Below are 17,912 nucleotides of genomic sequence, written 5' to 3'. Positions count from 1 at the left end.
TAGACTAACAGAGGCTGACATGTGGGTCCCACTGGACCCACCTGTCTGGTTTGACTGGTCAGCCGACCTGTTGACTTGCTGACGTCAGCATTGCCTCATGCTGACGTCATAATTCATTTTTCTTAATATAAATAATTCCAGAAATTCAAATAAACTTTGAAAATTCATATCTTTTAAACCGTAACTCGGATGAAAATGTTTTCTATATGAAAGTTGCTCAGAACGACGAGACGAATCCGACTACGCAGTCCGTTCATCCACCGCACCTCCCTAACCTATCGAACTAGCAACTTTCCCCCTCCGATCCGTCTGTCCGAAAACGCGGAACATCGGGCATACCTCCCGGATGTCCCCCCCTTCACCGGTACCACCTACTGTCGCGTTAGGGCACCCCTAGCACCGCTCATTGTCATGTCACGCATCGTCATGCTTATGTTTGCATTGTATTTACTGTTTCTTCCCCCTCTTCTCTCCGGTAGACTACGAGACCGACACTGCTGCTGCCCAGTTCGACTACGGAGTCGACGACCCCTCCTACTTGCCAGAGCAACCAGGCAAGCCCCCCCCCTTGATCACCAGATATCGCCTACTCTACTCTCTACTACTTGCATTAGAGTAGTGTAGCATGTTACTGCTTTCGATATCCTATTCTGATGCATAGCCTATCCTTGCTACTACTGTTGTTACCTTTACCTGCAATCCTACATGCTTAGTCTAGGATGCTAGATTTCCATCAGTGGCCCTACATTCTTGTCCGTCTGCTGTGCTATACTATCGGGCCGTGATCACCTGGGCGGTGATCACGGGCATATACTTATATACTATATACATGACACATGTGATGACTAAAGTCGGGTCGGCTCGTAGGAGTACCCGCAAGTGGATCTTTGTGGCGGAGCGACAGGGCAGGTTGAGACCGCCTAGGTAAGAGGTGGGCCTGGCCCTGGTCGGCGTTCGCGGATACTTAACACGCTTAACGAGATCTTGGTATTTGATCTGAGTCTGGCCATTTGGTCTATACGCACTAACCATCTACGTGGGAGTAGTTATGGGTATCCCGACGTCGTGGTATCAGCCGAAGCTCTTTTGACGTCAGCGACTGAGTGGCGCGCGCCGTGTTGGACCGCTTTGACGTAACCGCCGTGATCGTGTGGGTTGCTAGGTCTGCTCGCGGCCGCGTTCGCAACGTGCAGGTGTGCATAGGGCGATGGGCCCAGACCCCTGCGCGCATAGGTTTAGACCGGCGTGCTGACCTCTCTGTTGAGCCTAGGTGGGGCTGCGACGTGTTGATCTTACGAGGCCGGGCATGACCCAGAAAAGTGTGTCCGGCCAATTGGGATCGAGCGTGTTGGGTTATGTGGTGCACCCCTGCAGGGAAGTTTATCTATTCGAATAGCCGTGTCCCTCGGTAAAAGGACGACCCGGAGTTGTACCTTGACCTTATGACAACTAGAACTGGATACTGAATAAAATACACCCTTCCAAGTGCCAGATACAACCCGGTGATCGCTCTCTAACAGGGCGACGAGGAGGGGATTGCCGGGTAGGATTATGCTATGCGATGCTACTTGGAGGACTTCAATCTACTCTCTTCTACATGCTGCAAGATGGAGATGTCCAGAAGCGTAGTCTTCGACAGGACTAGCTATCCCCCTCTTATTCCGGCATTCTGCAGTTCAGTCCACTGATATGCCTCTTTACACATATACCCATGCATATGTAGTGTAGCTCCTTGCTTGCGAGTACTTTGGATGAGTACTCACGGTTGCTTTTCTCCCTCTTTTCCCCTTTCTATATCGGATTGTCGCAATCAGATGTTGGAGTTCAGGAGCCAGACGCCACCGTCGACGACGACACCTACGACACTGGAGGTGCCTACTACTACGTGCAGGCCGCTGACGACGACCAGGAGTAGTTAGGAGGTCCCAGGCAGGAGGCCTTGCCTTTTCGATCGTTGCTACTTTTGTGCTAGCCTTCTTAAGGCAAACTTGTTTAACTTATGTCTGTACTCAGATATTGTTGCTTCCGCTGACTCGTCTATGATCGAGCACTTGTATTCGAGCCCTCGAGGCCCCTGGCTTGTATTATGATGCTTGTATGACTTATTTATGTTGTAGAGTTGTGTTGTGATATCTCCCCGTGAGTCCCTGATCGTGATCGTACACATTTGCATGCATGATTAGTGTACGGTCAAATCGGGGGCGTCACAGTACCTCCCTGCTAAACTTATAGCAAGGCACACATCAGGTCTGGTACACATCATTGCATACATGATAGAGCCTATGGCTGAAGCATAGGGAACATCTTTCATCTTCTCTCTATCTTCTGCAGTGGTCGGGCATTGAGTCTTACTCAATCTCACACCTTGTAGTACAGGCAAGAACCCTTTCTTTGCTTGATCCATTTTGAACTTCTTCAAAACTTTGTCAAGGTATGTGCTTTGTGAAAGTCCAGTTAAGCGTCTTGATCTATCTCTATAGATCTTGATGCCTAATATATATGCAGCTTCACCGAGGTCTTTCATTGAAAAACTCTTATTCAAGTATCCCTTTATGCTATCCAGAAATTCTATATCATTTCCAATTAGCAATATGTCATCCACATATAATATCAGAAATGCTACTGAGCTCCCACTCACTTTCTTGTAAATACAGGCTTCTCCAAAAGTCTGTATAAAACCAAATGCTTTGATCACACTATCAAAGCGTTTATTCCAACTCCGAGAGGCTTGCACCAGTCCATAAATGGATCGCTGGAGCTTGCACACTTTGTTAGCTCCCTTTGGATCGACAAAACCTTCCGGTTGCATCATATACAACTCTTCTTCCAAAAATCCATTCAGGAATGCAGTTTTGACATCCATTTGCCAAATTTCATAATCATAAAATGCGGCAATTGCTAACATGATTCGGACAGACTTAAGCATCGCTACGGGTGAGAAGGTCTCATCGTAGTCAATCCCTTGAACTTGTCGAAAACCTTTCGCAACAAGTCGAGATTTATAGACAGTAACATTACCGTCAGCGTCAGTCTTCTTCTTGAAGATCCATTTATTTTCAATGGCTTGCCGATCATCGGGCAAGTCAACCAAAGTCCATACTTTGTTCTCATACATGGATCCCATCTCGGATTTCATGGCCTCAAGCCATTTTGCGGAATCTGTACTCACCATTGCTTCTTCATAGTTCGTAGGTTCGTCATGGTCTAGTAACATAACCTCCAGAACAGGAGTACCGTACCACTCTAGTGCGGATCTTAATCTGGTTGACCTACGAGGTTCAGTAATAACTTGATCTAAAGTTTCATGATCATTATCATTAACTTCCTCACTAATTGGTGTAGGTGTCGCAGAAACTGATTTATGTGATGATCTACTTTCCAATAAGGGAGCAGGTACAGTTACCTCATCAAGTTCTACTTTCCTCCCACTCACTTCTTTCGAGAGAAACTCCTTCTCTAGAAAGGATCCATTCTTAGCAACGAATGTCTTGCCTTCGGATCTGTGATAGAAGGTGTACCCAACAGTCTCCTTTAGGTATCCTATGAAGACACATTTCTCCGATTTAGGTTCGAGCTTATCAGGTTGAAGTTTCTTCACATAAGCATCGCAACCCAAACTTTAAGATATGACAACTTTGGTTTCTTGCCAAACCATAGTTCATAAGATGTCGTTTCAATGGATTTTGATGGTGCCCTATTTAGAGTGAATGCAGCCGTCTCTAAAGCATAACCCCAAAACGATAGCGGTAAATCAGTAAGAGACATCATAGATCGCACCATATCTAATAAAGTATGATTACGACGTTCGGACACACCATTACGTTGTGGTGTTCCGGGTGGCGTGAGTTGCAAAACTATTCCGCATTGTTTCAAATGTAGGCCAAACTCGTAACTCAAATATTCTCCTCCACGATCTGATCGTAGAAACTTTATTTTCTTGTTACGATGATTTTCAACTTCGCTCTGAAATTCTTTGAACTTTTCAAATGTTTCAGACTTATGTTTCATTAAGTAGATATACCCATATCTGCTCAAATCATCTGTGAAGGTGAGAAAATAACGATATCCGCCACGAGCCTCAATATTCATCAGACCACATACATCTGTATGTATGATTTCCAACAAATCAGTTGCTCTCTCCATAGTACCGGAGAACGGTGTTTTAGTCATCTTGCCCATGAGACACGGTTCGCAAGTACCAAGTGATTCATAATCAAGTGATTCCAAAAGTCCATCATTATGGAGTTTCTTCATGCGCTTTACACCGATATGACCTAAACGGCAGTGCCACAAATAAGTTGCACTATCATTATCAACTCTGCATCTTTTGGCTTCAATATTATGAATATGTGTATCACTACTATCGAGATTCAACAAAAATAGACCACTCTTCAAGGGTGCATGACCATAAAAGATATTATTCATATAAATAGAACAACCATTATTCTCCGATTTAAATGAATAACCATCTCGCATCAAACAAGATCCAGATATAATGTTCATGTTCAACGCTGGCACCAAATAACAATTATTTAGGTCTAATACTAATCCCGAAGGTAGATGTAGAGGTAGCGTGCCGACCGCGATCACATCGACTTTGGAACCATTTCCCACGCGCATCGTCACCTCATCCTTAGCCAATCTTCGCTTAATCCGTAGCCCCTGTTTCGAGTTGCAAATATTAGCAACAGAACCAGTATCAAATACCCAGGTGCTACTGCGAGCATTAGTAAGGTACACATCAATAACATGTATATCACATATACCTTTGTTAACCTTGCCATCCTTCTTATCCGCCAAATACTTGGGGCAGTTCCGCTTCCAGTGACCAGTCTGCTTGCAGTAGAAGCACTCAATTTCAGGCTTAGGTCCAGACTTGGGTTTCTTCTCCTGAACAGCAACTTGCTTGCTGTTCTTCTTGAAGTTCCCCTTCTTCTTCCCTTTGCCCTTTTTCTTGAAACTAGTGGTCTTATTGACCATCAACACTTGATGCTCCTTTTTGATTTCTACCTCTGCTGCCTTTAGCATTGTGAAGAGCTCGGGAATTGTCTTATTCATCCCTTGCATGTTATAGTTCATCACGAAGCTCTTGTAGCTTGGTGGCAGTGATTGAAGAATTCTGTCAATGACGCTATCATCCGGAAGATTAACTCCCAGTTGAATCAAGTGATTATTATACCCAGACATTTTGAGTATATGCTCACTGACAGAACTATTCTCTTCCATCATGCAGCTGTAGAACTTATTAGAGACTTCATATCTCTCAATCCGGGCATTTGCTTGAAATATTAACTTCAACTCCTGGAACATCTCATATGCTCCATGACGTTCAAAACGTCGTTGAAGACCCGGTTCTAAGCCATAAAGCATGGCACACTAAACTATCGAGTAGTCATCAGCTTTGCTCTGCCAGACGTTCATAACTTCTGGTGTTGCTCTTGCAGCAGGCCTGGCACCTAGCGGTGCTTCCAGGACGTAATTCTTCTGTGCAGCAATGAGGACAATCCTCAAGTTATGGACCCAGTCCGTGTAATTGCTACCATCATCTTTCAACTTTGCTTTCTCAAGGAACACATTAAAATTCAACGGAACAACAGCACGGGCCATCTATCTACAATTAACATAGACAAGCAAGATACTATCAGGTACTAAGTTCATGATAAATTTAAGTTCTATTTATCATATTACTTAAGAACTCCCACTTAGATAGACATCTCTCTAATCATCTAAGTGATTACGTGATCCAAATCAACTAAACCATGTCCGATCATCACGTGAGATGGAGTAGTTTCAATGGTGAACATCACTATGTTGATCATATCTACTATATGATTCACGCTCGACCTTTCGGTCTCCGTGTTCCGAGGCCATATCTGCATATGCTAGGCTCGTCAAGTTTAACCTCAGTATTCCGCGTGTGCAACTGTTTTGCACCCGTTATATTTGAACGTAGAGCCTATCACACCCGATCATCACGTGGTGTCTCAGCACGAAGAACTTTCGCAACGGTGCATACTCAGGGAGAACACTTTTATCTTGAAATTTTAGTGAGAGATCATCTTATAATGCTACCGTCAATCAAAGCAAGATAAGATGCATAAAAGATAAACATCACATGCAATCAATATAAGTGATATGATATGGCCATCATCATCTTGTGCTTGTGATCTCCATCTCCGAAGCACCGTCATGATCACCATCGTCACCGGCGCGACACCTTGATCTCCATCGTAGCATCGTTGTCGTCTCGCCAACTATTGCTTTTACGACTATCGCTACCGCTTAGTGATAAAGTAAAACAATTACATGGCGATTGCATTGCATACAATAAAGCGACAACCATATGGCTCCTGCCAGTTGCCGATAACTCGGTTACAAAACATGATCATCTCATAGAATAAAATATAGCATCATGTCTTGACCATATCACATCATAACATGCCCTGCAAAAACAAGTTAGACGTCATCTACTTTGTTGTTGCAAGTTTTACGTGGCTGCTACGGGCTTAGCAAGAACCGTTCTTACCTACGCATCAAAACCACAATGATAGTTTGTCAAGTTGGTGCTGTTTTAACCTTCGCAAGGACCGGGCGTAGCCACACTCGGTTCAACTAAAGTGAGAGAGACAGACACCCGCCAGTCACCTTTAAGCAACAAGTGCTCGCAACGGTGAAACCAGTCTCGCGTAAGCGTACGCGTAATGTCGGTCCGGGCCGCTTCATCTCACAATACCACTGAACCAAAGTATGACATGCTCGTAAGCAGTTTGACTTATATTGCCCACAACTCACTTGTGTTCTACTCGTGCATAAACATCAACGCATAAAACCAGGCTCGGATGCCACTGTTAGGGAACGTAGTAATTTCAAAAAAATTCCTACGCACACGCAAGATCATGGTGATGCATAGCAACGAGAGGGGAGAGTGTTGTCCACGTACCCTCGTAGACCGAAAGCGGAAGCGTTAACACAACGCGGTTGATGTAGTCGTACGTCTTCACGATCCGACCGATCAAGTACCGAACGCACGGCACCTCCGAGTTCAGCACACGTTCAGCTCGATGGCGTCCCTCGAACTCCGATCCAGCGGAGTGTTGAGGGAGAGTTTCGTCAGCACGACGGCGTGGTGACGATGATGATGTTCTACCGACGCAGGGCTTCGCCTAAGCACCGCTACGATATTATCGAGGTGTAATATGGTGGAGGGGGCACCGCACACGGCTAAAAAGATCGTTCATCAATTGTGTGTCTAGAGGTGCCCCCTGCCCCCGTATATAAAGGAGCAAGGGGGAGGCCGCCGGCCAAGGAGGAGAGAAGCGCCAGGAGGAGTCCTACTCCTACCGGGAGTAGGACTCCCCCCCTTTTCCATGTTGGACTAGGAGAGGAAGGGGGAAAAGGTGGAGGGGAGGAAGGAAGGGGGGCGCCGCCCCCCTCTCCTTGTCCTATTCGGACTGGGGGGGAGGGGCACGCGGCCCTGCCCTGGCCTCCTCTCCTCTCTTCCACCTAGGCCCAATAAGGCCCATTAAGTTACCGGGGGGTTCCGGTAACCTCCCGGTACTCCGGAAAAATCCCGATTTCACTCGGAACACTTCCGATGTCCAAACATAGGTTTCCAATATATCAATCTTTATGTCTCGTCCATTTCGAGACTCCTCGTCATGTCCGTGATCACATCCGGGACTCCGAACAACCTTCGGTACATCAAAACATATAAACTCATAATATAACTGTCATCGTAACGTTAAGCGTGCGGACCCTACGGGTTCGAGAACTATGTAGACATGACCGAGACACCTCTCCGGTCAATAACCAATAGCAGAACCTGGATGCTCATATTGTTTCCCACATATTCTACGAAGATCTTTATCGGTCAAACCGCATAACAACATACGTTGTTCCCTTTGTCATCGGTATGTTACTTGCCCGAGATTCGATCGTCGGTATCTCGATACCTAGTTCAATCTCGTTACCGGCAAGTCTCTTTACTCGTTCCGTAATACATCATCCCGCAACTAACTCATTAGTTACAATGCTTGCAAGGCTTATAGTGATGTGTATTACTGAGTGGGCCCAGAGATACCTCTCCGACAATCGGAGTGACAAATCCTAATCTCGAAATACGCCAACCCAACAAGTACCTTTGGAGACACCTGTAGAGCACCTTTATAATCACCCAGTTACGTTGTGACGTTTGGTAGCGGTAAACGGGAGTTGCATAATCTCATAGTCATAGGAACATGTATAAGTCGTGAAGAAAGCAATAGCAACATACTAAACGATCGAGTGCTAAGCTAACGGAATGGGTCAAGTCAATCACATCATTCTCCTAATGATGTGATCCCGTTAATCAAATGACAACTCATGTCTATGGCTAGGAAACATAACCATCTTTGATCAACGAGCTAGTCAAGTAGAGGCATACTAGTGACACTCTGTTTGTCTATGTATTCACACATGTATTATGTTTCCGGTTAATACAATTCTAGCATGAATAATAAACATTTATCATGATATAAGGAAATAAATAATAACTTTATTATTGCCTCTAGGGCATATTTCCTTCATAATATACACCATCTCACCAAAATATACAGACCATCAAATTGTTTTCAAGCCCTACCTACACAAAATATACGTCGTCATCGTCATCTTCGTCCTTGTTGCCATCGCCATCACCGATCATGCACGCGGTAACCAGCAGCAAGCTCTAGTAGTAGTGCTTGCCCAGTCAGCTCCTAAGCTAGAGCACCCTGTGGGCGTCTGCCATGGAAATAAACCCAACACCCTGGGCCTTATTGTCTAGCAGGTGGCTCAGAGCTGACATGAGAGCCTCATCGCTGAAGCCACCTTGCTCCATGACGGTGATGTACAGGACAGGGTGGACCTCGATGGACTTGCTCTCCCTAATGGCGATTGCCACCTCCTACACGGCCTCAGTCATGCTGGTGAAGACACTGATCTCCTCCTTCATCAGGTCGCCCCTCTTCCTATTAAGCACAGGGACATGCTCAAATGGCTTGTCAGGTCCATCAAGGACTTCCTCTACGTTCGGGGTGCCTGGGAACTCCGACATGGGAGAACCGAGAGGCTAACCGGAGTCCATGGCATGCTTGCCTGTTTCCAGCCCAAAGGAGAAGATATGTTGCATCTGGTTGTAGTTCTGGATGGGTGTGTTGAGGAACTCAGGGTCTTTGGGATGGTCCTAAGAAAGAAGCACAAGCGTTGTTAGTTGCGAGTAGGCAATGCTAGTCAGTGTGAAAAACAAGGGGGCAGTGAGCTAACCGCGACATGACCGGTGTACTGCTCTGCCTCTAGAATGATCGAACAAGTGTTCTGATCCCATGAGGCGCCTCTAAGGTCTCTGAGCTTGGACACTTGGATCCATCGAGCTATCCACTTCCTGAGGTGGTTGTACACCTGGGTAGCAGTCACCTCCTGGCCATAGAACTCAAACACCTGCTTCGCAATAGTGTTCAAGTGTACCTCCTTTAAGCCCTTGACAGTCCTAACTCCACTAGAGATGAGCTCACACATCTTGTTAAGCACAAAGGTGGACATGAACGGCTGCCACTTCATATTGTCCCCCTACCATCCTTCTTTGCCTTTGCGGCTGCCATCAGTGCAGCGACAATAGCAGTAGTTGGATCAATGAGCACAACTAGCACAAAAAGAGAACCAGCGGGTGATACTCAAACACATCTCAATTAGGAGGCATCTGCCCATCTGGGGGGCTAGGAGTCCTCGACATAGGACGCACCGTACTGGCTGTCGGACAAGGCAAGGGCCTGAATAAGATCTTGGGTGTGCGTGGTCATGTTCTACAATCGTAGCACGCATTGACTGTAAGCATAACATGCACAGTACCAGACGATCTATGGAAGGAGGAGCACGCATGACAACTAGCTATGAATCCATTGTGTTCATCACTATCACACTACTCTAACATGCTACAAATTCACCATCAATAGCTACCACAGCATCACAATCTACTGCATTGACAGTAAGCATAGCACATGAACTGCACGAATCAACCCTACCACATGCTTGCACATTGAACCCTACGGCCAAATGCCCTCAGATCCAGCTACAATGAACAAAGAGAAGAGGGTGATTGAACTCATAGAGGCCATGGCTACAGCTCGAGGTGGACGCGGGAACGGTCGGAGAAGTTGAGGACAGGAGTCGCCGCCGCCATGGACCACCCGTCAGTGAAGGAGCGCCACTTACCTGCTTGTCGGTGCCAATGCACGTCGACCGGAAAGCTCAAAAGGGGGGAGAAGGGTGGCGGGACTTTGGGCAGTGAGAGGAGGGGGCTAAATAGGGGTGATCGAATCGTCGGGAGGTGAGCCCGAAATCCTCCCTCCAATTTTTCGGAGACGCGCGTGAGATCGCATCATCTCCTTGGTCGCACGAGCTCAGTTCCGCGATCCCCTCCCGTGCTTCGGCCGAGCCTGGCTCTCTAGAAACTGCCGATTCGAGCGTAGCAGATGGGTCTGGCTAGGAGGTGCTTTAAGCTTCGTACGGTGCGGACCGAACTGAAGGAAATATGCGCTAGAGGCAATAATAAAGTTGTTATTTATATTTCCTTATATCATGATAAATGTTTATTATTCATGCTAGAATTGTATTAACCAGAAACTTAGTACATGTGTGGATACATAGACAAACAGAGTGTCCCTAGTATGCCTCTACTTGACTAGCTCGTTGATCAAAGATGGTTAAGTTTCCTAACCATGGACATGTGTTGTCATTTGATGAACGGGATCACATCATTAGAGAATGATGTGATGGACAAGACCCATCCGTTAGCTTAGCATTAATGATCGTTTAGTTTTATTGCTATTGCTTTCGTCATGACTTATACATGTTCCTCTGACTATGAGATTATGCAACTCCCGAATACCGGAGGAACACCTTCTGTGCTATCAGACGTCACAACGTAACTGGGTGATTATAAAGATTCTCTACAGGTGTCTCCGATGGTGTTTGTTGAGTTGGCATAAATCGAGATTAGGATTTGTCACTCCGTGTTTCGGAGAGGTATCTCTGGGCCCTCTCGGTAATGTTCATCACTATAAGCCTTGCAAGCAATGTGACTAATGAGTTAGTTGAGGGATGATGCATTACGGAACAAGTAAAGAGACTTGCCGGTAATGAGATTGAACTAGGTATGATGATACCGACGATCGAATCTCGGGCAAGTAACATACCAATGACAAAGGGAACAACGTATGTTGTTATGCGGTTTGACCGATAAAGATATTCGTAGAATATGTAGGAGCCAATATGAGCATCCAGGTTCCGCTATTGGTTATTGACCGGAGATATGTCTCGGTCATGTCTACATAGTTCTCGAACCCGTAGGGTCCGCACGCTTAACGTTCGATGACGATTTGTATTATGAGTTATGTGATTTGATGACCGAAGTTTGTTTGGAGTCCCGGCTGAGATCACAGACGTGACGAGAAGTCTCGAAATGGTCGAGGGGTAAAGATTCATATATTGGAAGGTTACATTCGGACACCGGAATGGTTCGGGTTGTTTCGGATAAGTTCCGGAGTAGCGGGGGTTACCGGAACCCCCCCCCCTCCTGGGGAGTTAATGGGCCTTCATGGGCCCTAGTGGAGAGAGGAGGTGGCTACCAGGTGGAGGCGCGTGCCCCCCAAGCCCAAACCGAATTGGACTAGGGTTGAGGGGCGGCCCCCCTTTCCTTCTTCTCCTCCACCTCTTTCCCCTTCCCCCCTTCTCCGGAAAGGAAAGGAGGGGGTCGAATCCTACTTGGACCGGCAGTCCCTTGGCGCCCCCCTTGGGCCGGCCACCTCTCCTCCCCCCTTTATATACGTGGGAGGGGGCACCCCAAAGGCACACCCAAGTCTTCTCTTAGCCGTGGCGGTGCCCCCACCACAGTTACACACCTCGGTCATATCGTCGTAGTGCTTAGGCGAAGCCCTGCGCCGGTAACTTCATCATCAACGTCACCATGCCGTCGTGCTGACGGAACTCTCCCTCATCCTCAACTGGATCAAGAGATCGAGGGACGTCATCGAGCTGAACGTGTGCTGAACGCGGAGGTGTCATACGTTCGGTGCTTGGATCGGTTGGATCGCGAAGACGTTCGACTACATCAACCGCGTTACTAAACGCTTCCGCTTTCGGTGTACGAGGGTACGTGGACACACTCTCCCGTCTCGTTGCTATGCATCTCCTAGATAGATCTTGCGTGATCGTAGGTAAATTTTTTGAAATATTGCGTTCCCCAACACGAACAGTGTATGAGGGCTACCAAACATACTGATTTCTTTCCGCGTGGGTCTGGTTGGGCCAAATGCAGGCAACCAAACACGCCCATATATCATCAGTTTCGTTGTGCATTGCCACCGTATGGTCTGTCTCCTGTTGCCCTGGGTCCACAGAGGAGCTTCCCAGCCGTACATGTGAAGTGTTCTCCTCTTCCCCACGCTGCCCACATCTACCTAGCTCCCTTAGAGCATCCCCTAGGGGCTTGAAATAGCACCGCCTGGGGGCCAACCGCCGATAAATTCGGCGTGGGGGGGGGGGGGGCTATGGTTCCCAGTCGCCGACCCAAAATCGCCCCCAGCCGCCGATTTCGGCCTACTTTCGGCGCAAATTGGCCCAATCTCAGCCCAATTTCGACGTGCTTGGGCACAAATTCAACACAAACTAATTTTTATCACATAGTTCATCACAGAAATCAATACAAATCAAATAGTTCAACAATCAAACTCATAATTTGAACACAAAATAAAAACTTATATTTCATCACACGTCGAGCCAGGCATTGCCCTTGATCCTCCAAAGGTGCTTCACCAGAACATGCTGCAGTTCTTGATGCACCTGTGGGTCTTGGATCTCCTAACGCATATTGAGGAAGGCAGTCCAGGTTGCCGGTAGTTGGTGATCAATTTGGGAAAGAGGACCCTACCTGTAATATGGTTCAGTGTCAAACACTGGCTCTTCCTGCTCGCTCTCAATGATCATGTTGTGCAAGATGACACAACAAGTCATGACTTCCCACATTTGATCTTTCGACCAGGTCAGAGCGGGGTACCGGACAACAGCAAATCGAGATTGGAGCACACCAAATGCCCGCTCGACATCCTTCTTGCAAGCCTCCTGACACTTGGCAAAGTAGGAATTCCTACCTCCTGGCACGGGGTTTGAGATAGTCTTCACAAATGTGGACCATGTCGGAGAGATGCCATCTGCTAGGTAGTATCCCTTGTTGTAGTGGCGCCCATTGACCTCGAAGTTCACCTGAGGAGCATGACCTTCAACAAGCTTGGCAAAGACATTCGAGCACTGTAGTACGTTGATGTCATTGTGAGTTCCTGGCATACCAAAGAAGGAGTGCCAAATCCAGAGGTCTTGTGTGGCCACTGCCTGAAGTACCACACTACAAGCTCCTATGGCGCCTTTGTACATCCCCTGCCAAGCAAGTTTTCCATGCCCAATTCATGCACTCGATGCTTCCAAGCATCCTAGGAAATCTTCTTGCTGCATTCTGTGCTAGGATCCAAGCAGTGTCTTCAGCATTGGGTGATCGCAAGTATTGTGGTCCAAACACTGCCACCACTGCCCTGCAGAACTTGTACAAACACTCAATGGTGGTGGACTCGGCCATGCGTCCATAGTCTTCCAATATATCACCGGGAGCTCCGTATGACATCATCCTCATAGATGTCGTGCACTTCTGGAGTGAGGTGAATCCAAGTGTGCCGGTGCAATCCTTCTTGCGCTTGAAGTAGCTGTCAAACTCCCGGATGGAATTCACAATCCCGAGGAAGAGCTTTCGGCTCATCCCATAACAGCGCCGAAATACTTTCTCGTCGTGCAGTGGAGCGTCGGCGAAGTAGTCGGTGTAGAGCAAGCAATAGCCCTCCAGTCGGTGCCTCTGCTTTGCCTTTTGCCGGCCCGGCGCCGAGCCACCTTGCCGCGGCTTTGCATTGCTTGCGAAAAAGGCCGACCACAGCGGCGAGGACTATGAGGTGCTCTTCGTCCTGGGTGTCGGCATCGGCTTCCTCCTCCAGCAGCGCCGCGAACGCCTCCTCCTCGTCCGAGTCCACCGCCGAGCAGACAAATCGCCGAACACCTGGCTGGTGTGGTAGGCGTGCAACAGCCGGTATCCCCGCTTGCATGGCCGGAGCGCCGGAAAAGCTCGCCCAGGAGCGGGGTGGAGGCTACCGCGGTGCACTAGGTTCGCCCTGGGATCGCCGAGCCAAAAAATGGGCCGGAAAAAAACACGCCCTAGGGGGGCTGTTGGGGGCGCGAGTGGAGATGCCCTCATCTTATCTTGTGTAGCTGATCGGGTAACCTACAGGAAGAGAATCGCAGACAAACACGATGTGGAATCCTAACCATGTGTCGCCTCGACGACTCTCGTCTCATGGCACGGTTGAGGTTCATAGTACGCAGTACAGGACAGGTTGGTTCATCTTCATCCGTATGCTGTAGGAGTAGGACTAGGAGTAGGAGCTAGTGATTCCTTCCCCCGTTCAAAAGGAATGGGGTGGTGATGGACGCTGCTGACCTCAAGCCTGGCTCGCAGTTCAACTCCGTCCAAGTTGACAGAAAAAAGAAATGGTGCTGGGTCTCTTTTGGCACAACTCAGAACTACCCTTTTGTTCGTCCATGAGCTTAAAGAACTGGTTTACAGCATCCTGTACTTATAGCTTGAGGACCAGACGTCATCATAACGGGGTGGTGGCGCAGTTGGCTAGCGCGTAGGTCTCATAGCTAAAGCGAGTGATCCTGAGGTCGAGAGTTCGAGCCTCTCTCACCCCATTTCATTTTTGGGACTGCGTATTTTCATTTTTTTTATCTTGCATTTCTCTGCAGTGTTCCTCTCAAGCAAAAGCAGAAGCAGTCAACAGTAGTTGCTACTAGTCCATCAGACACTGACCCAATCTGGTTGCGACTCGCTGATCAGATATTGCATCTGGAGAGAGGAAAGGGAAAATAGCCATCTTCTCGACCAATTACTGCATTTTGTCCATTGATCAGCGTGTAGGGGCGGGGCGGGGTGAAATATAAAGCGTTTTCTTTTTTCCATTATTAAAACAAGGTCGGAGTCCGTTGTCCTGGACGTAAGAGAAAAAGGGAGAATAAAAGGTGGAGTCTTTTCTGGCTTTGATTATTGGGGGCAAGCAAGTTGCGCAAGTGGATGAGCGAGTGTCAGGTCCATGTCCGTCTGAAAGACAGCGCCATGTGAAACGCCATCCATCGCTACGCCTTCAATGCTTCTGTCGTCGTCTCGATCGTCTCGTCCCCGACGCCGGCGCCGGGCGCCCACCACCACCACCATCAATGAAACCCAGGGGCCTGCCTGCTCCCATTGCTGCCGATCAGCAGACGTCCGCTGATGGTGCCGCGCTGCGTCTCTTCAGAAGCTTGTCAACGTGATATGCCGATGTTGATCAGAGAGAGAGAGAGAGAGAATCCGAATTGGGGCGATGTACTATATGGAACTGGAAATGGGAGGAAGATCTAGTCATTATTCCTTTCTTCATGAATCATGATGATGCCAAATTGACAACGGGGCAAGGGGATTGGTGGAGGGGGAACCCCACTGATGGCAAGTGGAGCACCTAATTTGCATTAGTGAGCTCTTTGGCGGCCTGCATCTTTCGTTTTTTCATTTATTTTTTTTGCGAAAGTTTTCGTTTTTTCACTTGTAGCAAGTTCCAAACTGATTTGTCTCCGGAAAGGAGGAGATTGACAGATTGATTGAAAAGAAAAAAGAAAAGAAGATGCTCGCTGGGTCTCATGAGCATCTTGCATTCTTGCTGCTACTGTACTGGCTTTCTTCTTCCATGTCTGAATCTTTAAGCACCAACATAACAATAGCAATGGATTGATCGTAAAAAATATATGAGTAAAAACTTGCTTGGCAATAGCATTCATCACATGATATGGATGGCTTCTGGAAGGCTCGGCTAACACAAATGGATCACATGACATGACTGCTACAGTCGCTCATAACATATTCAGATATACACAAGCTGGAGATAAATTCACCAAATTTTGCAGTGTGACCTGGGAAAATGGAAGTGTTGTTTTCTACTCCAGGGAACCGGAGAAGCAACAAGTGTCGATCGCCACTGTGTTTTCATGCCGGTTCCAAACAGAAACAATGATGCATGCATCCCGGAGCACAGGCAACAGAAAAACATGACAAGAAAGAGACAAAAACTACACCCACTAAACAAGCATCTCAAGACAATCATTCACAGTAATATCGTCTCAGCCTCTACAGTTTAGAGCACTCGTAGTTTCGTTTCGTTTCCACTAAATCATGCAGCCATTTAACATTATTATCATCATCATCGATCAGCAGGTACTAATTCTTCATCATCATCATTATTGATCAACAAGGGCTAGAGTATGAATCAAGCTAATGAACATTGAGTAGTACTGCTATAAGTAATAAGCTGCTTGATCATCTAGTAGTAGCGAGCTATGAATCACGGACATGCAAAGTTGAATTCCAATTGCAAGCACGACAGAAAGGTGAAAGAATTCCAAAGGAAAGGAAAAGAAAGGGGATGGAGGAGTCCATGGAAAGAGTTTTATTACAGGCAGCACCTCAGGAATCACACCTATTCGAAACCCCTGCATGCGTCAATTCGAAGCAACCCCCTCCCGAGAAAAAGCAAAGAGTATCACAGCATCCGGCCGCCGTTATTCTGCCGGCGGCGCGGGCGTGGCCGCGGCGGCAGCGGCGTTGGCCTCGGCGACGGACTTGAGCTTCTGGAGGTTGAGCCTGACGACGGTGTCCGCGAAGAGGCGCGTGTCCTCCTCGCTGTTGCCGTCGGGGACGTCGACGACGTAGGACTCGAGGACGACGGTGCAGATCTCGGCGGGCGCGGCCGGGGAGAGCTCGGAGACGGTGGTGACGGACCGGTAGTTGCGGAGGCGGTGCTCGCCGCCGGTGATGGTGAAGCCGAAGGCCCTGCGCGCGTCATCGAGGAGGTCGAGGCGCTCGGTGCTGGTGCTGGCGGGGAGGCCGGAGATGACGCTGACCTCGCGGAGGCGGCCCGGGCGGAGCTCGTCGCCGGCCTCGGGGTCTGGGCGGAGCGCGCAGCTGCGGATGAAGTGCTTGTACACCTGGGGGCAGTCGAAGCGGCGGACGATGGCCCAGACGGCGGCTGGCGGCGCCTCGATACGCTGCGCCACGAGAGAGGAGCATTGGCCTGGCCCCACGGCGTACCGGTGGTACGCCTCCACCGTGGGCAGCAGCTGCGCGTACTCCGCGGCCGTCAGCCCAAGCCCCGCCGGTACCTCCGGCTCCGTCGCCGCCGCCGCCACAGGCTGCTGCTCCATCGATTGGACTCGACTCGACGCGGTCGGGTGGGGTGGGGTGGGATGCGTGCGACAGAGAGGCTTGGAGCAGGGTGAGATGAAGGGGAGCCTTGCGGGAGTGAGCTGCCTGCTAGTACATTTAATACTACTCCATCTAGCAGTAGACGCTGAAGCGAGATGGGGAATTGGGACCAGGGCTTTCTCTCTCTACTCTCTCTCTCTCTTGGTCTACGACCCCTTCACTCTAGGGAATCAAAAATGTTTTTTAATTGTGTGTGCTTGTGGTATATGCATATTCTCTCTTCGGATTTACCAAGTGTCTTTGCTTAAAACTAGAGGAACAACACTTTGATTGGTTTTTTTAGCAGAACTCTTTTTCTAAACTAAGAGCATCTCCCTGAAAAATAGACGAGTAAACCGCCGAGTAAAGATTAATGGACTATTTTTACTCCATTAAATTTTGATCGGACCTAATTGATCTTCTAAATTTAGTGGAGTAATTTATTTTATCAAATTCGTTCATTTTTGGCCACCGAAATAAACTTCACTATTTTTTTATTTTATTGAACGTCATCTTGAAACACCACAGAACA

The 17,912-nt window shown here is 48.1% G+C and overlaps 1 protein-coding gene and 1 non-coding gene across 2 annotated transcripts; one reads left to right on the top strand and one right to left on the bottom strand.

Annotated features, from left to right (window-relative positions):
- Positions 1 to 14,715: 14,715 nt before the first annotated feature.
- On the top strand, positions 14,716 to 14,802 carry TRNAM-CAU (transfer RNA methionine (anticodon CAU)). The gene is given in 2 exon segments: positions 14,716 to 14,753; positions 14,767 to 14,802. It is a non-coding gene; the product is annotated as a tRNA-Met (tRNA).
- Positions 14,803 to 16,395: 1,593 nt separating this feature from the next.
- LOC123181451 (abscisic acid receptor PYL10) lies at positions 16,396 to 17,442 on the bottom strand. The gene has a single exon (XM_044593708.1). It carries the CDS (start codon positions 17,338 to 17,340, stop codon positions 16,699 to 16,701), a length of 642 nt encoding a protein of 213 aa, XP_044449643.1. The 5' UTR covers positions 17,341 to 17,442; the 3' UTR covers positions 16,396 to 16,698.
- Positions 17,443 to 17,912: the final 470 nt, after the last annotated feature.

The sequence above is a fragment of the Triticum aestivum genome, chromosome 1D (genome assembly GCF_018294505.1).
Source record: "Triticum aestivum cultivar Chinese Spring chromosome 1D, IWGSC CS RefSeq v2.1, whole genome shotgun sequence".
Lineage (NCBI taxonomy): Eukaryota > Viridiplantae > Streptophyta > Magnoliopsida > Poales > Poaceae > Triticum > Triticum aestivum.
The sequence above is the reverse complement of the archived record's forward strand: the minus strand, read 5'-3'. Positions and strand labels throughout refer to the sequence as shown.

Coding starts and splice junctions, on each gene's coding strand:
- LOC123181451 (XM_044593708.1), bottom strand. CDS start 17,340: ATGGAGCAGCAGCCTGTGGCGGCGGCGGCGACGGAGCCGGAGGTACCG.